General features: G+C 46.8%; 1 protein-coding gene across 1 annotated transcript in view; it reads right to left on the bottom strand.

Annotated features, from left to right (window-relative positions):
* The window catches only part of PPP1R21 (protein phosphatase 1 regulatory subunit 21), a 448,835-nt gene that overhangs the window by 292,501 nt on the left and 132,653 nt on the right, over positions 1 to 23,681 (bottom strand). The window contains exon 7 of the mRNA XM_069234042.1: positions 640 to 734. Coding sequence (XP_069090143.1) covers positions 640 to 734 — 95 coding nt within the window. The remainder of the gene's footprint in view (positions 1 to 639; positions 735 to 23,681) is intronic.

The following is a 23,681-nucleotide window of genomic DNA, read 5'->3' as shown; positions in this document are numbered from 1 at the left end:
GACAGCTGCCACATGATGGCGTGTTTTTGTAATTTAGGGATGAGCTCAACAACAGTTGTTGATTAATTCAATATACATTAAAAATGGCTGAACGCTTCCCAAGCCCTTCTTATAGCTTTAGGGGACTGGAATAGTCTGAACTCTCACATTTGTAAAGTGTTATGGTTAGTAGTTGCGTTGGTATTTTTATTGGCAGTGCTGGCAGGGGCAATGGGTGGAGCAAGCTGCAGTGGTCTCCTGACGAAGGGCCCTGGCACTTATTTTCTATCAAATCAAGCACTGTTCTCCTGGTAGGAATGAAGACATAGTATTATTCAACAGAAATGGAAAGCAAATGCACATAAATGTATAGAATAGTTTAGCAAAAAAGTATTCTTCATTCGGTCACCCTAGCCAATAGTGAGCAAATATAATTCATCCAGATCTCTGTTTGAGGAACACGTTTTAGCAAAGGTAATCACAAGTAACAACTGCAAAAACGTGGAAATACATAATCACACTCTCCTATAAACTAAAATGCTACAATTAATATATTATTTCAGTCCAACAAGTGTACAATTTAAGGAGACAAATGCTCTGCATGCATGGGCTTAAATAAATGTAAATTATTAAAATAAAAAAGAACAATACTAAACTTACTTGTATCATTGAAGGGTACTTTTTCATTGATGATAGTTAAGGATTCATTCAATCTGCTGTTCAAATCTACATGGAGTGTCTTTAACTGCTGTTGACTAAACAAAAGAATAAAAATCATACACAACACCATTAATAAATGCGTTGTGTTATGTCCTTACAGCACATTATCAATCTCTGAGTAATTTGACAGCCTGCAGAAAAACAGTTTTATACAGGTTAAGGCTGAAATAAACAGAAAGCCATGATTATTTCAAGAAGGGGTATATTTGTTCTGTTCCTGTCACCAAATACCGACATCTTAATCTTTTGTGGCACAGCTTACCCTTTGGAAAATAAATTTCCCTCTGGTTCTGGAACAACAGTGGTAAAACATTACCAGAGACTAATGTTAAGGGATATTTGATAAAACAAAGAGGTTGTAGACTGATGGTTTCACCACATTTCAGTGTTGTTATTTCTCTGTCACCTTTCTCATCCTAGTATGGTTATTATTATTACTATTACAGAAAGTACCTCCCCACCCCCATCATCATCCCCAGAGTGCCTCAGCTCTTTGGCTTCTTCTCTCTTTCTAGTTCCAGCTTCCCGTAACCCTCCTCTAGAGAGTGACCAGGGCTAAAGCGAAATGTGGAAACTCTGTCTTCGTATCATTACATGAAGTAACCTGTTACCTTTGTCCATTGCCACTTCCATATCTTACGTTTTCCCCAAAGGAGGAAAATGGAATGCTCTGCTGATCCGAATGTGCACATTACAGATCTGTAATATGGTCTGCAGAGTCATAAGGGATCGAGGTCATGGAATGCTGTGGTTTGAGCGGGGTTAAAGATCACCCTCCTTAACAGAGCTCTGCAGAGCCTTCAACTCGTTATGCATTCAATCCCTTCTCATGTGACTCATTAGTTGTTAAATGTGAGCTCCGTTTAGAGTCTCTTCAGAGGGCTTAGTTCACACAACGTTAATGTATTTGAAGGTATTCAGTGGGAGATGGAGTAACTAGTGCCAGATCTTTTCAACCATCTCAGCAGAATTGAGCTGTTGTGTCCTCCTCCTTTGGATTTACCTGAGGATACTCCACTTTTTATTAACGTGGCATGACATTTATATAATTGTACACTATTCCTTCATGTTGTCTGGGCTTCCACCTTTTGCCTGCAATGCAATGAATGTCCATAACGTAGTGTCTTTTTCTGGCTCTAATGTTTTATACTCTCTTAATCTGTTGTTGGCCCCCATTGTTTTATATAAAAAAAATGATATGACGAAGTGTCATATTTGGAGGATTCTGGCTTCGTTGCTCAGTATTTACTTCACTTACTTCCTGCTTTCAGCATGGGAAAAACAGAAAGCTTTAATTGAATTCTAAAGCTTCTTTCTTGACTCAAAATCATAATTAGTTATTCATTGATGAAAACATAATGGAAGAAATATTTTGAGAATTTTTAGTCTTCCGGAGAACACTTATGAATCAAGACCTTCATTTTTCAAATCCTTCTACCCAAAGGAGTTGGGCAATCCTACCTTTATCCCACTGCTTCTAGGAAGAAAGATTTTCTTGATAGAATATCTACTCAAAATAATTTGAATGCAGGGTATGCTGTTATTGACTCATGTTTTTTTAGGTCACATATACGGAAAACAAATACCACTTTTGAGTATTCCAATAAGTTGAGATAATATACATTTCTGAGTGCAGAGAAGAAGAAATAGAAACAAGACCTGCTCCCTCTTCTTCTTAAGAGTGTTCACTGACTATTATTAATTATGTTTGCAGTTATGGCTTCAATGACTGTTCTCTATCTTTTACTCTTTAGAACTAGGTTTGTAGAAACCTCATGCATTTTATATATTTTTGCAAGTGATAAACTTATGTATCATCCTGATGTATTGTTGAATCCAGGCATTGTTTACCCCTTGGCAGTGTCTAATTTATAATTTGTCAGGGTCTTACCATCTCATGTGCGTTCCATCTATGTTAGGTACGTGTTTCAGTCATAGTCTTGTTGTCTTGTACTGTCTCTTCTTAGTTATATTCTCTTTTACCTTATTTTCCTTTTATTTTATTTCTACAATCCCTCGGTCTTCTTTTTTTCCAAAAGTGCTTTCACTGAAAATATGTATCTTAACATATTAAATCGATGTATTGTAAGTATGTTGAATTTGATGTGTTTTATTGTGATTATTCAGTAATTACAGTAATATTTTGTTGAACGGTTGAGACCTTCAATTAAGAGAAGAGTGTTATCTCATCAAGGTAATTTGCAAGTTGACCAATGCCTGGCCAGCAAGATCGCAGCCAAGATAAGTGGTTAGAGCACACCGACCTACCCCTGCCCTCATCCTTAATAACCCAGCTTAAAATCCTTGAAAATCACGAGCACGAAGGTTACAGTTTCCGATAGAGTCACTATCGAAAACGATTATGTATGAATCACCGGCCCAGCAGTGTTGTACGAGGGGTAGCCTGATTGCAGGAGACAGCGCCTTACTGCCCAGAACAACTGTGCAGCAGGAGGCCGAATTAATGCGACCCCACTGACTGAGCACATCATCAGGGTGATTGGAGCCTTAAAGGCATATCATCCGCCCAACCGGTGTAGGAACTACTGCTAGGCAGCATCCTTTAATCCTAGTGGCTGGCCTGGCAGTGGTGAGGCAAAGGAGCAGAGAATATGCGGAGATAAAGGCCAAATTAACGCAACGCCACTGACTGAGTACCACATTGAGATCCGATTAGGTCACTATGATTATACAAACTTCAGCCCACCAGTATACACATACACAACAGTATACAAAACATAGGACAGGTGATGGATGGAATGCAAGCATCCATTTGCTTTTACGCCCTGCCTCATGGGTAGTTTTGCAATTGCGAAGATTGGGCCCCTCCTTAGGGGCCTTTACAATTTGTAGAATGTGTTACATCCAATGAAGCCTGATGTACTATGTAGTATGTTGGTGTCCTTCATGTAAGCTGGGAAGAGAAAGGTGGACACACTGAAACTAGATCAAGAGGAAGGAGGTATGGGTGTCCCCAAACTGGAACTATATAATTAGGCAGCACATATTCAGCATGCCGCCAAATGGGCGATGGAGAAAGATAACTGGGAAAAACTGCTGCTGAAAGGGGCACTTGGAAACAGTTCTGACGTAACTGTGATGCAGTGGAGAGAAGGTGGTTGTAACAGGGGTGTGGAATTTTAAAAATATCTACTTGATCTGCTTGTCCCTTTGGTGCCAATTAGTGCTGCGACAAATTGTCACAGCAATTTCAATATATAAGAGCTCTGATAATAGCCTCTCTGATTATGCCAGGACCCATACAATAGTACGATTTGAATACTAGCAATTTCCATTTGCCACCTTTCCACAGATCAGATACTGGGGCATGAAGTAGCAGTGAGCAATAGATCCAGGAATGGAATGCCCATTTGAATATGTGCAAACCTACTAACTTGCATTTTATTTAGATTTTCACCAGATATTCTTTGATCTTTTTCCATACTGAGAAAGTTTGGAAATTTACTCCTGATAAGGGTAGAAATAAAACTTCTCCCGGGGTGGGAAAAAAGTGGTTGGAGGAAAGTGAACTTGTAAACGCTCATAAGAGATTCGCATGAGCAAACCTATGCATGCAGTTCACTAATATTTTCTAGGAGTATGGTTTCTTCGTGTACTTCTGTAAATTCTATGGCAGGACCACGGACAAGGATTATGCACTACTTTCTTTCCTTTATTCAAACAGAAGATGTTGGAAGCAAAAAAACAACACTTCCCAGAACACTCTGGGAAGGAAACAACAATTTGAATAGCCAATCCACAACGAGTAAGGCCATTTCCCGGCTGCCCCTCCTCAGGCACTTCCTCTTTCTTTCCTGCTCAAGCAAAGATAAGTTCCCTTCTTGTTTCTCCATGTTCTTTCTTGTGCGTTTATGACGCGCCTGCTACGGTTTCGTGATTATCGTTAGTGTTAAGTTTTGTGGTGTCTTTATTTTCCTTCGTGCTCCCAGCGCACCTGGAGGGGCAGAGCGGTGCTTCTTCTAATGCACACCGCGCATCTCGGTGATTTTTGCTGGTCCAGTGCTTTTAGTTCGAAAATAACAGCGCAAGCCCACAGAATCTCTTCTCGTCACCATGCGCCCTGGAAGCCCTGACGCCCGTTTTGGGTCCATAGTGACAGCGCAGCGCTGTGTTTTATGATCGGTGGCCTGATGCCCGGAGCTCCGGGTCTGTATTCTTTATTTTCACAATATTTTTATAGCGCTTGGGCACGCGCTTGATACCTCGGCTGCCGTGGGTCCGGGCGTTTTCCTTGTGCTTTGCTCCCAGAGTTCCAAGAGAGGTTGACCCCAGGGGATTACCCCAATCAGTCTTTGGCCTGTCAGTGACTTTCTGTAGAGGGGATCTCCCCCTTTCCGCCTTAAGGCCTGTCAGACTGCTGACTTCCTTGTGCACTGCACACTGTGCAGATTACATCTGGACTTAGTCCTACAGATATTCTGGTGCACGCTGTGCTTATCATTTTTGGGCTTCGCCCCAGCCATACACTTTCAAACCCTGCAGCACGGTGGCCTTCTGGTCAGCATGCAGGGAGAGGGTTATGTGGAGGAAGAGACCTTATCGGTCCTTCCCATTGATAATGAATTTTGTGAGACCCGTAATCAATCTCAGGGAGTTCAACGGTTGGCTTCTGTACCACCACTTCAAGATGGAGGGCATCCATCTCTTGTGTGACCTTTTGCGCCCCGGCGATTGGATGGTGCGCCTGGACCTTCATGATGCGTACCGCTTTTTTCTTCAGTTTCAATGGCAGGGCCAGGTTTACGAGTTCACAACTCTGCTGTTCGGTCTTTCTTCGGCTCCCTGGTGTTTTACCAAGGTGTTGAGGACGGAGGTGGAGCACCTCCGGGCGAGGGGAACACGTCTGATCATCTATTTAGAGGATCTTTTGCTGCTGAATCAGTGTCCCCTCACATTGCGGGAGCAACTGCAATACGTAATCTCTCTATTAGAAGGTTTAGGTTTCTTGATAAATGCCAAGAAGTTGGCGCTGGTTCCCTCCACGCAGACTACCTTTCTGGGTTTTGTCATAGATTCGGTGAACAAGACCCTCAGTTTTCCCTCTCGGGATCACAAAGATCCGTCGTGAGTTAAGGAAGACCATCGCCCGCTCCTCCACATCCCTGCGTCAGGCTGCTTGGATAGTGGGCCTTTTGTCCCCATCCATACAGGCGATTTTTCCAAGTCCCCTTCATTACAGGGCACTCCAGCGATTGAAGGCCTCATTTACGAGAGGGCCTCTCTTATTCAGATGAGGTGATTCTGACGGAGGAGGCCAGAAACGACATGGGATGGTGGCTTTCCCACATAGAGGCCTAGAATGGCCGGGCGATCTTCGGCTCTGACCCAGACATAATTATAGAATCCGATGCCAGTAGCTCGGGTTGGGGAGCTCACTGCGGGGACTCAGTCACAGGGGGAAGGTGGTCTGCCGACGAGCGAGCCCTTCACATCAATTGCCTGGAACTCCTCACAGTTTCCTTTGCCATTCAATGTTGGACCAAGGAAAAAGCAAATTGTGCAGTCCTTCTCAAAATGGACAACCGGTCGACGGTCCGCTACATCAACCACTTGGTGGGCCCCAGAATCAAAGCTCTGGCTGACCTGGCCAAAGATCTTTGGGCGTACTGTCTCACATACAATATCTCAGTCACAGCAGAATATCTTCCAGGGTCCTCGAATCAGATAGCAGACTGGTGTTCACGGGAGTGGCCAGACACAAGTTTGTGGCGTTTAGATCCTGGGGTCTTCGCAAACCTCAATGCAAGGTGGGGTCCTTTCTCTATAGACCTCTTTGTGTCCAGACTGGATCCTCAAACTCCTCGTTTTGTCAGCTGGAAACCAGATCCGTTGGCAGTGGCAACAGATGCGTTTCTTCAGGACTGGTTAAAGGAGAAAGGTTACTCCTTTCCTCCCTTCGGCATGATAACGCGTCTGGCTGCGCTAGTACGGCGTCAGCAGACGCAGGTAGTTGTGATCACTCCAGTCTGGAGGTCTCAAGTGTGGTTTAAGGTTCTTCTGGAACATTCTTGGGATGTTCCAATCCTCCCCCAGGATCCAGATATTGTAAAGGATCCCCTGGGTCGGAGTCACCCATTGGGTTCTCCAAGGCCACCTTCCTCTCATGGCTTGGAGTATTTCAGGAAAAGATGGAGAGTCCCAGGCTTTTCATCGGAGGCTGAACGATTGTTGGTCGCAGCCTGGGTGGACAGCACTTCTAGGAGATATAAATCTGCATGGACAAAGTGGGTACGTTGGTATCTTCAACGCGAAGAGGATCCCAGGGGGTGCGATGTTGTCCCAGTCTTGAGCTTCTTGGCCTCCTTGGCTTCAAAGGGTATGGCCTATCGCATGGTTAATGTGTACCGCTCTGCAGTTTCCGCTCTGCAGTTTCCGCTGGCCATCTCCAGTTGCAACATTCACCTATAAGGGAACATCCTTTGGTGTGCAAGTTGTTACGCATCATCCGCCTGGCCCTTCCTCCTCAACCCAGATACTCAAATTTGTGGGATGTCAATTTGGTTCTTAATCTTTTTCAATCCTGGCAAGCGAATGAATACCTTTCCAGGAAAGAAATATCGGCCAAGCTCGCCATGCTTTTGTGCCTTGTTTCCTGCAGAAGAGTCTCAGATGTCCAAAGAATTTGATTAATTGTCCATCACAGATACCATGTAGGACTCTTGTGACACGAGCATCTGGACCGAGGGGCACCAACTGCAAGTGACAAAATGTATCCATCAAGGCCCACAATAGTGCCAGTGATGTCAATTCCACACAATTTTCAGTGGCTTACAGAGGCCAAGGCTTAAAAAATAGCAAAAATCAATAGTAACAAAAATTACAACAAATTACAGCTTATTGCAAAAAGAGATGTGGAGCACTAGAAGAATTTTGTGGAAAGATGGAAATTGCTGCATGAGGCTCAAGGGGTAATAACTTAAAACATGTAAGGGACCCAAGACTGAAACAATGTTGGAGGGCAAGACTAAGGGTAAACAGCCCTCTAAGATACAACAAAAGTCAGCAGTCCATGCAGTTTTAATTAAAGCTATAAGTCTGAGTGCAAATGCATTCTGATGATATAAAAACAATTGAGATTCTTTTTTTGCCAGATCCCTAGAGAAACATAATTAGTATCCAGATGAAGCTAAAATAAATCCCACCATGCTGCATCTCATGAGGAGGCGTTCTCTTTTAAGGAAGATGGACATGTTCAGTCTGAGGCTCAGAGGATTCAAATACCCCAACTTGAAGAGGAATGCTAATGGACTCTACAACGCAAACAAATGTGAACGTCTTACATCTGATGTATGGACACTATCAACCCACGCACAGGCCTTTATGTAGGCCAGGGCCATAGATAAAGAAGTTATGAACTGCTTAAGAGCAGAATGTCCTAAGCTACCTTAGAAGATAGAATCGTATCTATCTCTGACACAGACCCCAAAATGTCCAAATTACTGGCAAGGTTTCACATAACCTTCAGAAAAGCATCAACAAAGTGTAGAGAGGTAGCCTGAACAAATTGGTAGAATTGCCAAGTCCAGTCACAAACATTTTGCTTATCTACACAGCAATGTTGGCCAAGGAAGAGGGCTTCCATCGGGACCCAGACATCACATCAGGCTGTCGTCATTAATACCTCAATTTAGGCAACCTGCCTTCTTTAGAGGCGGGACCTGAGGGAGACAGAGGCCTGTTAAAAGACCCATCTGTGAAGGAGATGAGAAGATGTATGAGAACATGTACAGCCTTAGGCTCACACCTCTATGAAAAATGTCTTTGATTAAGGTCTATTTATAGGGGAATGCCATGTCAGGGGGCAGTCAGATGGCTGCTTTCAACAGCCCCCAAGCCCCCAAAAACCCAAGGCTTTTGCAGACAAAGTGATTGGTTGGACCAGCAGAGATTCTCTAATTTATTTACATTCAACATAATGGGTTGGCACATCCATTTTGGGTTGGCACATCCATTCCAGTTAACACTACTGTCTATGCCCCAGTGTCTATGTTTTGACCCTAAAACATATTAAAATGTGTTAATCCACAACTGACATATATAACTTTACAGTAAGGCCACATGATGCAGGAAATTACGCCAATGGAATGGAAAGTTAAATATCACAGGTGGACTGCAGTACTTGTTTAGTTTCAAAGAAAACATGGCTTGAGGCCTACCTGCATAGCCTGATGCCTGCAGCTTTTAAACCTCCAGGCAAACCTGTCAAAAGAACCATTTTTAACAGGAAAGCTTCCTGATTTTTTTTTTTTTTTTTACAGAGCCCACAATGAAGAGTGCCTAGTAATAAAAGTGGATTTTAAACTAAAAATATTATATTGGCATATGCCTAATGGGACTATCAATGAAAGGCTACTTTCACTGTGAAGAGCTGTAGCTGTCCTATGAGTTCAGAATAAAACTATGAATCAAATATCTATGGTTTGGGGCACACTACTGATAGAATTCATACACTATTTTCAATGTTTATTAAAAATCCAATTCGGTGGTGAGGCTCGATATTTAACAAGTATTTAGAAACAGTTAGACTCTGTGTGTCTGAACCCCCAGTAGCAACAGCCTATTTGCAGATGGCCCTGCCAGTGCTTCGCCTTAAGGCATGGAAATTGCTGCTCCCATGGCAGAAACAATTGCTTAGTGTGACATGTGAAACATATGAGCTCAGGAAGGGCAGCTGGGAGGGTTCTGAAACTTCAACAATTTGAAGGGAACCAGAGTGAGACCCACACATTCACATTTAAGTGTAGCAGAAGACCTGATGAAGAAACTCCTTTTTGCCCAAGCTCTCTTTAGCCAGTGTGGCAGCAGCCCAGTGGGAGGGGGAGCTGGTCCCCAAACTGGTTTGGTGTAGCGGAGAAAGAGAGGACTAGCTCATACTTCATAAACACATCCCTGGCTGGCACACAAAGTCCCATCAGGGGCAGAATGATTCTGCCATGTTGGATTTGCCTCAGAATAGAGCATTGTTAGATAGTTGGTAGCAAGGTAAACAAGATGTGATACGAAAGTGGTAAGCGGTATCCCTGGGATTGTTTTTCTTATTGGTTATGGAGTGTCCACAAGTCACCACCACCCTCTGGCTAGTGAATTCCACAAAAATTGCTTCTCATCCACAACTCATCAGAGCACTCTCAGGCCAGCGGAAAAGCAGAAGAGAACTGGACCTACTGTGGAGAACAGAAGGGATAAAATTGCTCCCACTTGTATTGAAGATAAGGAAGTGAACTCGAATGGTCAGTTGGCCAACCTCCTGTGTGGCTCACAGATACAACAAGCTGCAAGAGGAAGAATGCTGCAAGAGGCATTATTTTCTGATGTGCTCGGCTGACCAGTAGCAACTTGACCTGAATTGCTGGTGTTGACCCCTTGCGGCAGTGAGCCTTGGCCCCTCAGTGTTGTCCCTGAAATCCTGGGAAACTTAGAAGTGATTGAGAGGAGCTGCTCCAGAAACTCTGGAAAGTTGGGACTTAGGAAATTTTTAGACTTCCAAGACCTCTGGGGCGTCAGCAGGTTTGCGGCAAAGAAGGATGATTTTGTTGGGACTTTTTGAGATACAGCTTCAGGCTTGTCCCTAAAAAATATTACGACCAAAGGCAGAAAGTTTGGCTGGGCAAGGGCTCAAAAGGCATCCTCTGAAAACAAGGGCTTGGGTGCCTGTGAAGTTTAAATTTATCCCGCTCTGACCTTTCCTGTAAAAACCTCAGTCTTCAGTTGGACCTCGTCCAGTATCCGGCGTTGCAAGAGCTTTGGTGGATGCATCTTGAAACTTAGCCCTGCATGAGGATTTTGACTTCCATTTCAGACACTAAATCAGTAGGTAAAATCTTTGACTGGGGGAACTTGCTTGGTGTATCCAACCCGCACTCCATCACAGTCAGTCTGAAATCACATGTAGGTGTAGTCAACAATGAACAGTGACTACTGACTGACTCTTTGGCTTTTCTGGTCTCTTTTTGCCTATATCTTTAAAAATTCATATCTCTGATTCCCGTTTTTGGATTTTAGTTTGTTGTTTTGGTGTCATTTTGCTCAGTCTTTTTTTCTTTGTTTTTAGAAAATTGGTATGGGATTTTTATTGTGTTGTATTTTGACTCTTTAGCTGTTTTGTCCTTGGTAAATACTTTACACGTTACATTCCTCTAAATTAATCTGACCTGCTTTGTTCCATAGCTACGTGGGTGGTATGAGGGTGTTGGCGCTATTGTGAGCCCAAGCTAAAATTGCTGAAACTATCCTTTAAGCTGACATATTTGTGGCCTTATTCATTGTGGTGGACTCACAGCCCCAATTAATAACCCACTATATTGCAGTGTCCATCTTCTAAAAGGCATTTAGGACAGGGAGACTGGATGATCTGGCTGGATCTTAAGCCTGCCTACTTGTCGAATCCAATTTTCAAGACTTAGCATTGATTTATTCAGTTCAGTTTGTGAAGTCAAACCTTCAAGCTTTTCAACTGTGATACTTCATTAAAGTGATGATGGTTGTAGAATTCCTCCAGGCAAAGGACATCTGCACGATAGTAGATATGACCAATATGATTATCATGTTGCATGACCTACATGTGCTGATAGATCACATAAGGTTAGCTATGGACCTTCTCTAAAGTTTAAGATTGAAAGAAAATCGGCCAGAATCGGACCTTGCGACTCTGCAACTACAGCTGAACAAGATCAAATCATCCCAGAAGGAGCTGAGGAAAATTCTGATGCTAGATAAGGTGTCACTCAGACAGCTGTTGAGAGCAGAGGGTCTTCTGGCCTTCTCGATTTAGGCTATAATTATCAGCAATTACATAACTTGGCACCTCAAAGACTCTAGATATTACACCTCAATCAACTTACGCATTTGCAATCACTCTCTCCGATGAGAGTAGACCGAAAACAAGATGATTATCAGACCACATGAAAGCCAGGAAGAGCCAGGTGTTCTTCAGATCTTTACCATACTTGATCATATAATCTAATAAAAGCAGGCTCAGGTGGAGAGACCAAGGCATAAATCTTGCTCTTGGAGAAGATCACAGATGCAGACCTTTACTCAGGCATGACCTACCGGTAATTGTTTGCAGGGTCTTTGGCAATGGATTGTGTGATAAGAAATACGATGGGAGTGCTATTGCCCGTTGAAGATAATTCAATAAATAAAGTGAATAGGAGAGACAAGGGGGAGCTAGTCACAGATTTCTGGTTCTACTGCATAGAGCACAGGATTTTAATTATGAAAAGTTAACAACAAAATTTAACCAGGTAACCTTTAAGGTGATAACCGCAAAACTGAGCAATTGTGGCAAAGGCATTCTTGATGATAACCCTAAACAAGCGATTTTGCATACATATTAGAAGGCAGCTCTGCTTTAGGCCATCTAAATAAGAAAAAAGCTTTCATTACATTTGTGGGTAGGGAACACCCAAATAGGTTTTCCTTTCCAAGCATGTACGTTAAGGTCTCTGACATTCAGATACAGAACTAAACCTGACTGTTATGATTAATGACCAGCAGGATTGCAGGGGGCATCTACAGTTGAGAGAATGTCTTAGGGGTTGACTGAGGCTGCAGGGTTGATTTTAGCCTTACAACACTGCTAATGGAGCGATACTGCTGTTGAAACCAAATTAATAATCCAAGCTATGGCCAACACTGTTTAAATCGCTCTAAGGAGGTGTCTGCTTTCTTACTAATGAGGTGCTATCCATCAAAAGGGAATATCAATTATACTTGAATATCTCCCACAAATCTCTGTAGGGAATGTCTAAGTGTCCTGAAAAGAAAATCTAAATTGAGAAAATTCTTCAAGCCACAAAACATCTCCTACTGGTAAATAACCATTTTGTTATGCAGAGTGAATCTGGATTCACATGCTGTGCATTGATTACAGAGTGAGTTTTCTTCATGTGGGTTGGTTGGGCTCTTTGGAGTGTGTATTTGCACAAAAAAAAAAAAGTTTCACTACTCTCTGTCCCATTTCTGCATCTCTGTTGATCTGAATGTCCACGCAGTAGTGTTTTGTGAAGGTATATTTCGATGACCATGCAGAAGTTGCACAACGGTCCTATAATGTTACACTGCCTAATAATGGGAATGTTGCTCCGTTTTTCCTTGGAGAATGCATCTTTGGCTTATCTGTTAGGGTTACTTCCCCTGCCTTGTGACAATATTCTATTGTCTGTACTATCCACCTTGCAATTGTTCCCTTGGTGACTTGGAGTCCTTTCTTAGTGTGCACGAAGGATACGAAGAACTCTTCACCTTTCCTGATGTTCTTTGCTCTCTCCAAATAGTACATAATTGCTTTTCTGTATTTCTAAGGTGTGCAATGCTCTCTCCACCTGCGTTTTAGGCTGTTGAAAAAAGGCTGGTGAGTGAATTGCTTGGTCAACATGGAATTCTGATATCACCTTTAGGACGAATCTTGGGTTTGTTCGCATGACCACCTTGCCCCTATGTATCCGTAGGTATGGCTCTTGAGTGATTTGTGCCTGTATCTCACTTACTCTCCATAGCTAGGTGGTAGTGATGAAAAAGGCTGTTTAAGGGTTACAAACCTCAGCTGTGCATTCCTCATCAGTTTAAAGGGTGACGTCATCAGCTGTGAGAGCACCACATTTAAGTTCCATGTAGGCATTAGCATGCTTCTTGGGAGTGCTATTTTCTTCACTCCTTCTAGGAAGCGCTTCACGACTGTAGTGGTGAAGAATCTTCTACCCAGTGTACCTCTTGTGTACACTACAATGGGTGCCAAGTGAACTTTGGTGGAGGAATTGGAGAGTTTTGTGTCTAACAGACGTGTAAAATATCTAATGACTGTGGCTTCTTGTGTCCAGACTCTGTAGTTCCCAGGCCTGCTGTACCATAATTGGCACCTCTTCCGTTTGTTGTTGGCCGTCTTGCATCCTTTAGGATCTCCATCACCCTTCTTGGTAACTTGAGGTGCCCAAATTCTAAGTTCTCAGAAGCCATGCTACCTGCTTGATGGTTTTTGGTTCCGGGTGCCACACTTGTCCCTCTTGTATCGTTAAGAGGTCTTGGAGTGCTGGGAGTGGTATGTACTGATCTTATAATATTCCCATGAGGTCTGAGAACCATGTTGTTAAGCCTACTGAAGGGCTATGAGGATTACCTTCCGTATCACTGGAATGGGTGGAAAGGCATAAGCTAATCTCCCTGACCAATTTCTCAACCGGGCATTCCCCAGTGACTATGGGTGGTGAAACCATGATGTGAAGTTTGGGCATTTTGCATTTTTGTTTGCTGAGAAAAGTTCGACTTGTGGGGTCCCACAGATCTGGAAGATATGTCTTAACACTTTTTGTATCAGTTCCCACGTGTGTGGTGTTTGCCTTCCTGCTTAGCCTGTGCACTTGTGTTTTCTTTTCCTGGTAGATGTATTGTTACTGTTGATACCTCGTTCGCTGTTGCCCATCTCCATATGTCGTGAGCCAGGGTTGATAGTGGGGTAAAATCTTGCAACACCTTTTTTGCTCAAGTAGTTAATTGCTGTTGTGTTGTCCGTCTGAACTAATGCCCTTGTCACAAGGCCTTCAGGGCCAGAAAAAACATGTTCAGCTCGAGCACATTTAAGTGGTGCACTGATTTTTTGGGGCTCAGAAATCCCGGATTTCAGCTTGCCCGTGTGAGCTCCCCGTCCCATGTAGGATGCATCTGTTGTGATGGTCACAGAGGGAGTTGGTGGTCTGAATGGTTTCTTCACTTTTAGTGTTCTGCAGTTCCATCATTGCATCTCTTTCTGAACTTTGTCTGCAAAAACCACTAGATTGTTTCAAATCCCGGTTGACTGTGACCATTGCTACTGGACCTATTCTTATATTGGTCTCATGTGTAGCTTTGCGTGTGGTACTTGGGGGATGCAGGAAGGCATCATTTTCCCGTCTACTCTCGTTATCGGATGTTGCCTCTTCTCGTATCAGTGACTCTGCTTCATGTTGGCTTCGATCCTCTTGTCCACTGGTCTCGCTTTGGCTGTTTGGGAAACCAAGATTGCCTGCAGGAACGTTTTCTTCGTGTCTGGGATATGAGAAGAATATGAGAAGACTCAGGTTGATGGAGAAACCTAATGTGTGTAAGGTGTATATAACCTTGTTGATGTTCTTTTTGCATTGACTGCTTGTCTTTGCTCTTACTAGCCAGTCATCTAAGTATGGGTAGCCATGTATTCCCTGAAGCCTTGGGTGTGCTACTGCATTTTGTGAACTCTCATGTTTCTAATTGTATTCCCAGTGGTAGCACCTTGAATTGGTGGTGTCTTGTTCACTAAAAATCTGAGGAATTGTCTGTGATGTTTGTTTACTGGTATGTGCAGGCAGGCAGACATCCTTGAGGTCTATGGTTACCATGTGGTCTCCTTCATCCATCAGGGGAATGACCTCCTGTAGTGCTGCCATCTTGAATGTTTGCTTTTTGATCAACTTGTTTAATCACCTCAGGTCCAGTATTGGTCTTAATGTCTTGTCTGGTTTTGGTACCAAGAAGTAGATTGAGTAAACTCCTTTAATTCTTTGTTAACAACTCGTCCACTTCCCGTTGTAGTGATTGTTGTTCATCTATCTCTATCTTCTTTAGCTTTGGTTGTGTTGTTGGAGGTGACTTAGGTAACTCTATAGCCCTATTTTATAATTTTTTTGTATCCATTTGTCACAAGTAATTCTCTTCTACTAGCTTTGTCTGCTGCATCCAGGGCAGATTTCAGGCATGTGTAGGCAACTGCCTTGCCCTCCTGCAACAGTGCATTTGCTCTCTTTCTGAATTCCTCTGGGAGATGTTCCATCAACTCCTCCATCTTGTCCTATAGTTTTTGTTTTTTTGATAAAGAAATTTTTATTGATTTTGCATGAAAACAGTAATAAATACAACTCAACATGATGCCAACGGGCATTTAAACAATGGTGGTCGAATCCTAGGTCCCCCCCACACCTTGTTGATACATATAATATACAATCTTTAAACCTAAAGGCCTGCTGTGCCCTCCCACCTCCCCATATCTTGTTATGCTTATTTAAGCAACCTCTGGCCTCATATATAAGTTTCTCACGCTGCGCACACCAATCCACCCCCCGTCTCCACTTAGTCAGTGTCGGCGCATTCTTTGCCTTCCATTCTGTCATTATATCCCTCTTGGCCACCAGGCATGCCACCCCTAAAAAGGTCCGGTCTGATCTTCGCAGCCCAATGTCACCCATGACCCCCAGGAGGAGGGGCACTGGCAACCTCTCCACTTCCTCTTGTAAGACCCCAGAAATCTCCTGCACAACCGCACCCCAGTAGGCCGCTATTATCGGGCATGCCCATACCATGTGGAAGAAGTCAGCTGTGGGGCTCCCACAACGTGTGCATTCCGCCGAGGAGCGGAGGCCCGCTCTGTGTAGTTTGTCGGGCGTGAGATATGCGGCATGCAGAAAGTAGGTTTGTATTAATCGGAGGCGAGTGGCCATTGTAAGAGAGCGCGGGGCCATCAGTGCTTCTGTCCAATCCATGTCCTCCATGGGACCCACCCAATCCTCCCACCTCTTGCGAAGTCCTCCCAGGGGGCCCGCCGCGACGGTAGTTAGGGTGCGGTATATCTGGGAAACCCCTCCTCTGCCCAGGTTTCCCATCAGAGCCTTGGCTTCCATGGGGCTATGCTCGGGGATGGTGTCCCCAGTCTGTACGTGGACTAGTAGGGCATGACGCAACTGAAGATATCGGTAGAACTGTGTCTTGTTCAAGGCGTATTGTTTCTGGAGGTCCTGAAAGGACTGCATATGTGACCCTTCCCAGATATCACCCAGAGTGGAGATACCTATGTTGTCCCAGGTCTGAAGGCCCTCCAGGCCTGCCACATGTTCCAGCTGTCTCCCGTGCCATAGCGGGGTCTGTTGGGTAAGGCGTCCCCACCACCCCGTCACTTTCTGAGCCGTCCGTCATCCCTGTAGTACCACTTTGGTTACATCTGGGGTATCTCGAGGGATCGGATTCCCATAAAGGGCGCCGAAGATCTGTGGGTAGCCCATTGTTTGTAGTTCTAGTTTGTATGCAGGGTCTGACCAACCACCTCCCACCCAGTCATTAATTACAAGTGTATGCATCGCTAGATAGTAATATTGGATATTAGACATGCCTAAGCCCCCCTCGTATATGTCCCTCTGACATGTTTTAAGCGACAATCGTGCGCGAGTTCCGCCCCATATGAATTGGCGCGCTAAGGAATCCAGCTCCCTGAACCATTTCGTGGGGACGGGAAGTGGGAAGTTCTGTAGGAGGTATAGGAGCCTGGGGAGGATCATCATCTTGTACAGCGCTATTCTGCCAAGTAGATTCAGGGGGAGCACCTTCCAGCGCAGGAGGTCGAGCTTGATCTTCTTTGTTAGTGGCGTGATGTTAAGTTCCCACGCTAACTCTGGGAGAAGTGAAACATGTATTCCTAGGTATTTGAAGCTGTTTCTCCGAATTGGGATGTTTCGTTGCCAGTCTATACAGTCGCGAGAGCGGTGTAGGGGGACTAGCAGGGACCTGGCTGGGTTCAGGATCAGTCCTGAGGCTTCTGCGAAAAGTCTCAGGATTTCTAGGACGCGTGGGCCGCTTTTGGGTGGGTTGGAGATATACAGGAGAACATCGTCTGCGTATAATGCCACTCGGTCTTCCGAACCGATGGGCCAGTGCCAGCCCTCAATCAGTGGGTCGCTTCTCAGTAGTATCGCCAAGGGTTCTATTACTAGCACAAAAAGTAGAGGGGATAGCGGGCATCCCTGTCGCGTTCCACGGCCAATGGGGAACGGGTCGGATACTACTCTGTTCACCCGGACTCGGGCAGTCGGATTGGAGTATAGGAGTTTCACTAATCCTCTGAATTTCGGTCCGAGCCCATTTTTATGCAGGACCTGTTCGAGGTAAGACCAATTCACCGTATCAAAGGCCTTTTCAAAATCAAGCAGAAGGAGTGCCAAGTATTTGTGTGACAGAGTTTTGCGGTGCGCCAAAGCCAGATGTAACCGCCTGATGCAGTGCCTGGTACTACGGGTAGGCATGAAGCCACATTGGTCAGGGTGAACCAGAGTGGGCATTACCTCCTTTAGTCTGGAGGCAAGGATCGAGGAAAGTACCTTAATTTCGACATTTAGGAGCGAGATGGGCCGGTACGCTGAGCAGTGTCGTAAAGGGGGCTGGGTTTTGGGGATCACCACAATTGTCGCTTGGTCAATCTCAGTGGGGAAGCGGCCTTGGTTTTCAGCTTCGTGGTACATGTTAAGTAGGTGGGGACCCAGGATGTCACTGCATTTACTATATAGTTCTGCTGGGAAGCCGTCCGGGCCTGGGGTTTTGCCCGTTGCCAGGCTGGATATTGCACTGCTAATCTCTGCAAGGGTAATGGCCTCCTCCAATCTATTTCTCGCCTCTGGGGACACCCTCGGAAGGGTAATATCGTTTAGTAGTGGGGTCTCTCTCTCAATGGGGGGGCGTGGGTGCTTGGCATATAGACGCGTATAGTAGGAGGCGAAACTATGTGCAATTTCTGCAGATGTTTTAACAAGGGAGCCCGAGTCCTCTAGGATCTCGGGTATAATTCTGTCGGCCATGGGGAGGGTGGCTAGCCAGTGCAGCAGTTTCCCGTTTTTATCCCCCCATCCATATATTCGGGCTGCTGAGGCTCTCCACATGTGTTTGGCCGACTCCAGCATCATATGTTTGATATCCTCTCTCACCCTAGTCAGGCGCCTCATGGTAGAGGCCGAAGCAGAGTTTACATGCTGGCGTTCCAGTCTTAGGGCCTCGGTTTCCATTACAGAGATCTGGGAGTTCTGGTCTCGCTCACGGGACCGAAGAATGTGTTTGGCGTGCCCTCTAAGAGTAGCCTTACAAGCGTCCCATATTATTCCCGGGGATTGAACCGAACCTACGTTAAGTTCAAAATATTGACTGAGGTGATTCCTGAGCTCCTTCGTGTAATCTTTATCCTGCAGGTGCCAAGCGTTCAGGCGCCACATAGGCCGCTTGGTGGGGTCTACTCCACCCAGTCGGATACGTATTGGCGCATGGTCCGAGACCCCTCGGGGGAGAATCTCTGCCCCGTGATGTTTAAGAAGTCCAGAGCGGGCATAAACACAAGGTCTATTCTGGATTGCGCCTGGTGGGCCGTGGACGTGTGCGTGTACTGGCGCTCTCTGGGGTGCCAGGTGCGCCACACCTCGCACAGGCCGAGGCTTTCCGCCCAATTGCTTAGGGCAGAAGCCCTCTTAGATCTATTGGTGGTGATTTCCCCAGATATGTCCAGAGTTGGGTCAAGAACCGCATTGAAGTCGCCTCCCAGTAGGGTGGTCCCTTGGGGAAGTCCTGAGGTCACTCGGTGGAGCGAAAGTAGGAAGGTGTCAAGCACCGCTGGAGGAGCGTAGGCACATACAAGGTTTAACGGGTGCCCCTGAAGAGTCCCTGTGACCACTACGAATCTACCCTGTGGGTCGGACTGCGTGGCTGTGATCACCATGGGTAAAGATCGGTGTAGTAGGATAGCCACCCCTCTAGAGCCTCTGGAGAACCCTGCGTGGTATACTCTATCATATCCTCCTCGCGCGAGCATAGGGCATCTGGATCCTAGGAGGTGGGTCTCCTGGAGGAGGACCACGGAGGGGGAATATCTACGGAGAGTGTGGAATACTGCTGATCTCTTGATCTTGTCTAATAGGCCATTTACATTCCAGGAAAAGACCTGGGTCATCGAGGGCCAAGCGTGAGGTGTGCAGGTGTTACGCAAGATTTAGTGTGCGGGTGTAAACCTAGGGACGACCATTTCAAACAAATTGGCGAAATCTTAAAGTTACAAGCCAGGCTGACTAACTCGTAGCCCTTTAAATCCAACTCAAACTCCCCCCCCCCCGAAACTCCCCCCCTCCCCATACTCCCACCCCGGAAGCATCTGTCGCCTAAAAACCCAACCAAAACCAGACAGCCAGCATTGCTGTCGTTGGGGTGGAGTGGTGGACCCCTCCTTTCTTTCGGATCAATTGCAATTAGCGGTCGCAAAACGAGCATTCAACACCATACTTTAGAAAGTCTCCGGTGTCGTCAACGGCAGTCCCACCAGGGCCTGCCCGAGCACATCAAGCGCGGCCAGTCTCTCCCCGTGTCCAACGAGGGGGCCGCACACGACTTGTCAGCCAAGCACCGGAGATTGACTTAGGCGACCGTCCTCTGTCACTAGGGCCGGTGTCTGAGGCCCCGGAAGAGCGTTCGCTGTGATCTCAGTCTGTGAGCCTGAGTCTTGGGCCGTCTCACCGTCCACAGGAGTGTTCAGGTCTTTCCGCCTACCTCTCCGAGATCTGGTGCGTCGCCGGCTCCTCCGGGGCCCCTCTGAAGAGGGGGGTACGATACAAGGGGTTTTCCCGGCAGCCCCCGGGGAACCCCTCCGGGCCCCGATGCCCTCCTCCGTCAGCCAGTCCCACGCCTCCTCAGGTGATTTGAAGAAGTATGCTTTCCCAGCCATGAGAACTTTGAGGCGTGCAGGGAAGAGGAGCATGTACGAAAGTTGCAATGCCCGGAGTTTTTGCTTAACCTGCTCATACGACCTGCGGCGGGTTTGGACCTCTTTGGTGTAGTCTGGAAAAATTAGGATTTTGTGATTTTCCCATTGAAGATCTTCCAACCTCCTCGCTTCTTTAAGGATGTTATCTCTGTCTTTAAAATTAAGAAATCGTGCGATCATTGGGCGCTTCGGGCCGCCCGGAGGGGGGCGAGGTGCAAGTGCCCTGTGGGCTCGTTCAACTGCGAACAGGGGCGAGAGGGATTGGTCCGGCATCCACGTTTTGATCCATCTCTCTAGGAACTCGGAGGCCTTGTCATCTTCTATACCCTCGGGGAAGCCGATAAAGCTTAAGTTGTTGCGTCTTGCCCGGTTTTCAGCATCCTCTGCACGGCGGTGAAGCTCATTGGTTCGGGTCTGCAGTTGGGCCACTTTGATTTTGAGGTCAGACAAATCAGTATCATTCTGAGAAACTCGGGATTCCACCTCAGTGATTCGGTTTACTGCATTTCTAAGGTCTTGTCTGATGAGGCCCATATCCACTCGTACTTCTCCGATCTTGGTTTCTACGGCTACCTGCGATGATTGAATAGCTTGGAGAATGGCGCTCACTCCGTCCAGGGTCGGACCCCCGCTGGCTGTGTCTCCCCCTCCCCGCTGGCCCGTCGTCGTCGTGAACTGATCGATTTTTTGTTGGGAGGGTCGAGGCTGTTTGTTCGCCTTGTCCTTTCCCATCGTGGTGCCCGGGGCAGGGGCCGGGTGTGTCACACTCTCCGTATTTATGTTTTCAAGCCCAGGTTTTCAATTTGTTTTCCGGTGTCTTGGACCAGGGAAGGTATCGCTGTGCCGTCCCGCGCAGGGACGGTGGGGTGTCACTGTCTCAGGGGCGTCTTCTGGACTAATTTATTCTCTCTCGGGCCCTGTGGAAGCATCTCGTGCCGGTACCATTGAAAGACCTGGTCGTTGGCTCTCATCCAGTAGCTCCCCTCCTCTCACCCTCTGCTTAGGCGAAAGGGACTCACTATAGATCCGGGCTCAAGTCTCACCACACCCAGGATCTGGTGTTTCCGTAAAGGGCCCCGTTTCGCCACACGCTGGCCTCTACTTCTCAGATCAATCTCGACAGGGATCAATTGTCTATAGTTCGAGGCCTTAAAGTTCAGACTGTTTTGGGGTGTGTGTCTCCACTTCTCAGATCCTGGTCTGCTACCAGCTCTTGGTGTGGGCCTTGGCAAACCCCCTCTGGATGGCGATCTGAATGGGAGCCGGAGGTGGGCCACCGCCTGTCCCCCCCACTGTAGCAATGACAGGGGAGCGGGGGGGTCCACGATTCGTCGACCCCCTCTCCTTCCTTCTCCTCCACTCCTGGGCCCCAGGTAGTGTCTTCGTCCTCCCGGGCGGACCCGCCCGACCTCCAGTCGAGTCCCGACCCCCCACGCGGCCCCAGCCCCTATTACGTACCAGGAGGGGGCCGCGGGGGGAACAAGCAGCGGCGGCGGTCTTCCCGTCCTCGCCCGGCCGCTTCACTTTCGGCTCGCGGGTCAGGCAGGATGGATGGGGGGTCCAGGCCTCCCGGCCTGCACCCGCAGGGCAGTGCACAGGGCGGGGCCGCTCACCTGGTGCCTTCTTCCTCGGCCGCCCGGCCACAGGGATCCGCCGCCGGGGCCTGGTCCCCCAGGGACTCTCCCCGTTCTTTCAGCCTGCTGCGCACGCCATCAGCTCAGCTATCGGCCTGGCCTCGGCCCAGCCGGGCGCGTCGCGGTCGCCATCTTGTTTTCCCTTCCCGGGATCGGCCTGATCTCCGCGCGGGCATAAAATGCAGGATCTCCGGTTTTTTTTTGCCGTGCGCGACCCCCGCGAGACCCAGGGTCACAGGGGTGTCCGAAACGGCGTCTTTCAGCTCCCTTGGACCGCGCTAACTATGGGCGGATGACGGAGGGGTCCAGAGCACTCTCAGAGTGCGACCGCCATCTTGATGCCCGAAGCCACGCCCCCCATCTTGTCCTATAGTTATTGAGCATTCGTATTTAGTAGGGTGTTTGAGTTGGCTGTCTGACGCTGTGTTGCTGCTGACCTTTCCATTTTCCTCCACACCATGTCTATTCTCTTGCTCTCCTGGTCAGGGGGCGGTCCTCTAGATGTGGGTGTATTGGCTCTTTTCCATGCCATTGCCACAATGAGGAAATCTGCTGGCATGTTGCCCCTGACGTGGGTCTCTTGACAAGAAGCAGTAGTTCTTTTTTACCCTTGAAGTTATTGCCTTAGTTACAGCTGGTTCTTTGAATGCCTCTCTGCCCTGGTCTAACATGCTTGGGAACACTGGATTAAACTTGTTTTGTTTTTTGTACCGGTAACAGTGTCTCCGGGGGAAACATACTTCAGATTATTCTTCCTCCAGCAGCACGCTGTAGGTGCCTGCAGCTCTGCTTTCTACTTTGTTGTATGCAGTAATGGTGTCTGTTGGTGATGGTTTTGATGGATACAACTCCACCCCTGCATCTGCTGAGTTTCGACAGATGCCTTTTGAGACAGCCTTCTCGCTGTTCTTCCTTCAGGGCAAATAACTACTTCTCTACTTCTTTTTGCAGCTCTTGGGATGCGTGCTGCTCTAACTCCTCTGTTTCCTCTATTTTCACCTGCAGTTTCAGTGGAATTCTGTATTCCAGCAGGGAGTCATTGAATACACTTGTTTTAATTAAGGTGTTGAGTTCGCCTTCAAGACCTTTTCTTTTCCTTTGTGTGTCGAGCTCTGCTTTATCTCTTTGTTTCAACGTCGATGCCGAGGAACGTTTTGAAGCCCAGGTCAGGTGTCTCAGTAGTTTTTGGAGTTCTTCGAAATCATCATGGTTCCCGTCTTTGTGGACAGCATAGAGCTGACTTTTGCGGACGGCATCGAGCTGGCTTTTGCCGTCTTTCTCCCAGGCTTTTGATACTCTCTTGAGGTCGAAGCAGGTTTCAAGAGTTTGCCGCCTTCATTGGTGTCCCTTGTCTTGGACCCGGGTGGTTTCTTGGGCTTCACTCTGCATGCCAATGTTGAGGATTTTGGCATCACTGCCAGTTTGAGTCTGAGGTCTTCGGCTCAACTATTTGTCAAACCTGAGGGGTTACCTTTAGTCTGTGCTCCTTCCTTGCCACTTTTCCGTGGCTCTTGCTGGTTTGGCTCTCCACGATCTCCTTGAGTTAACAGGTCAAGATCTTTTAGGGACTCTTGCTTTCTCTGTGGCAATGCCATCACAAAGTGAGCCCACCTCTGCTTTTGCCTTGCACTGCTGATTTGGGGCAGGAACTTTGTGCACCCGTGCAGTCCTTTGTGCTGTGTGCTGTGATCCTTGGGGAAACTTGGGCTACAGACGCTGTGTTATCCTTCTGTGCATGTTTGAGGGGGCGCATGGGGCAGAATCAAAAGGTAGTATGCTCCATGTCCTTTTCTCATTCTCCGACCACAGGGATTCTTTTA

This window comes from Pleurodeles waltl, chromosome 5 (genome assembly GCF_031143425.1).
Source record: "Pleurodeles waltl isolate 20211129_DDA chromosome 5, aPleWal1.hap1.20221129, whole genome shotgun sequence".
NCBI classification, from domain to species: Eukaryota; Metazoa; Chordata; class Amphibia; order Caudata; family Salamandridae; genus Pleurodeles; species Pleurodeles waltl.
This window is presented reverse-complemented; position numbering and strand designations above follow the sequence as displayed.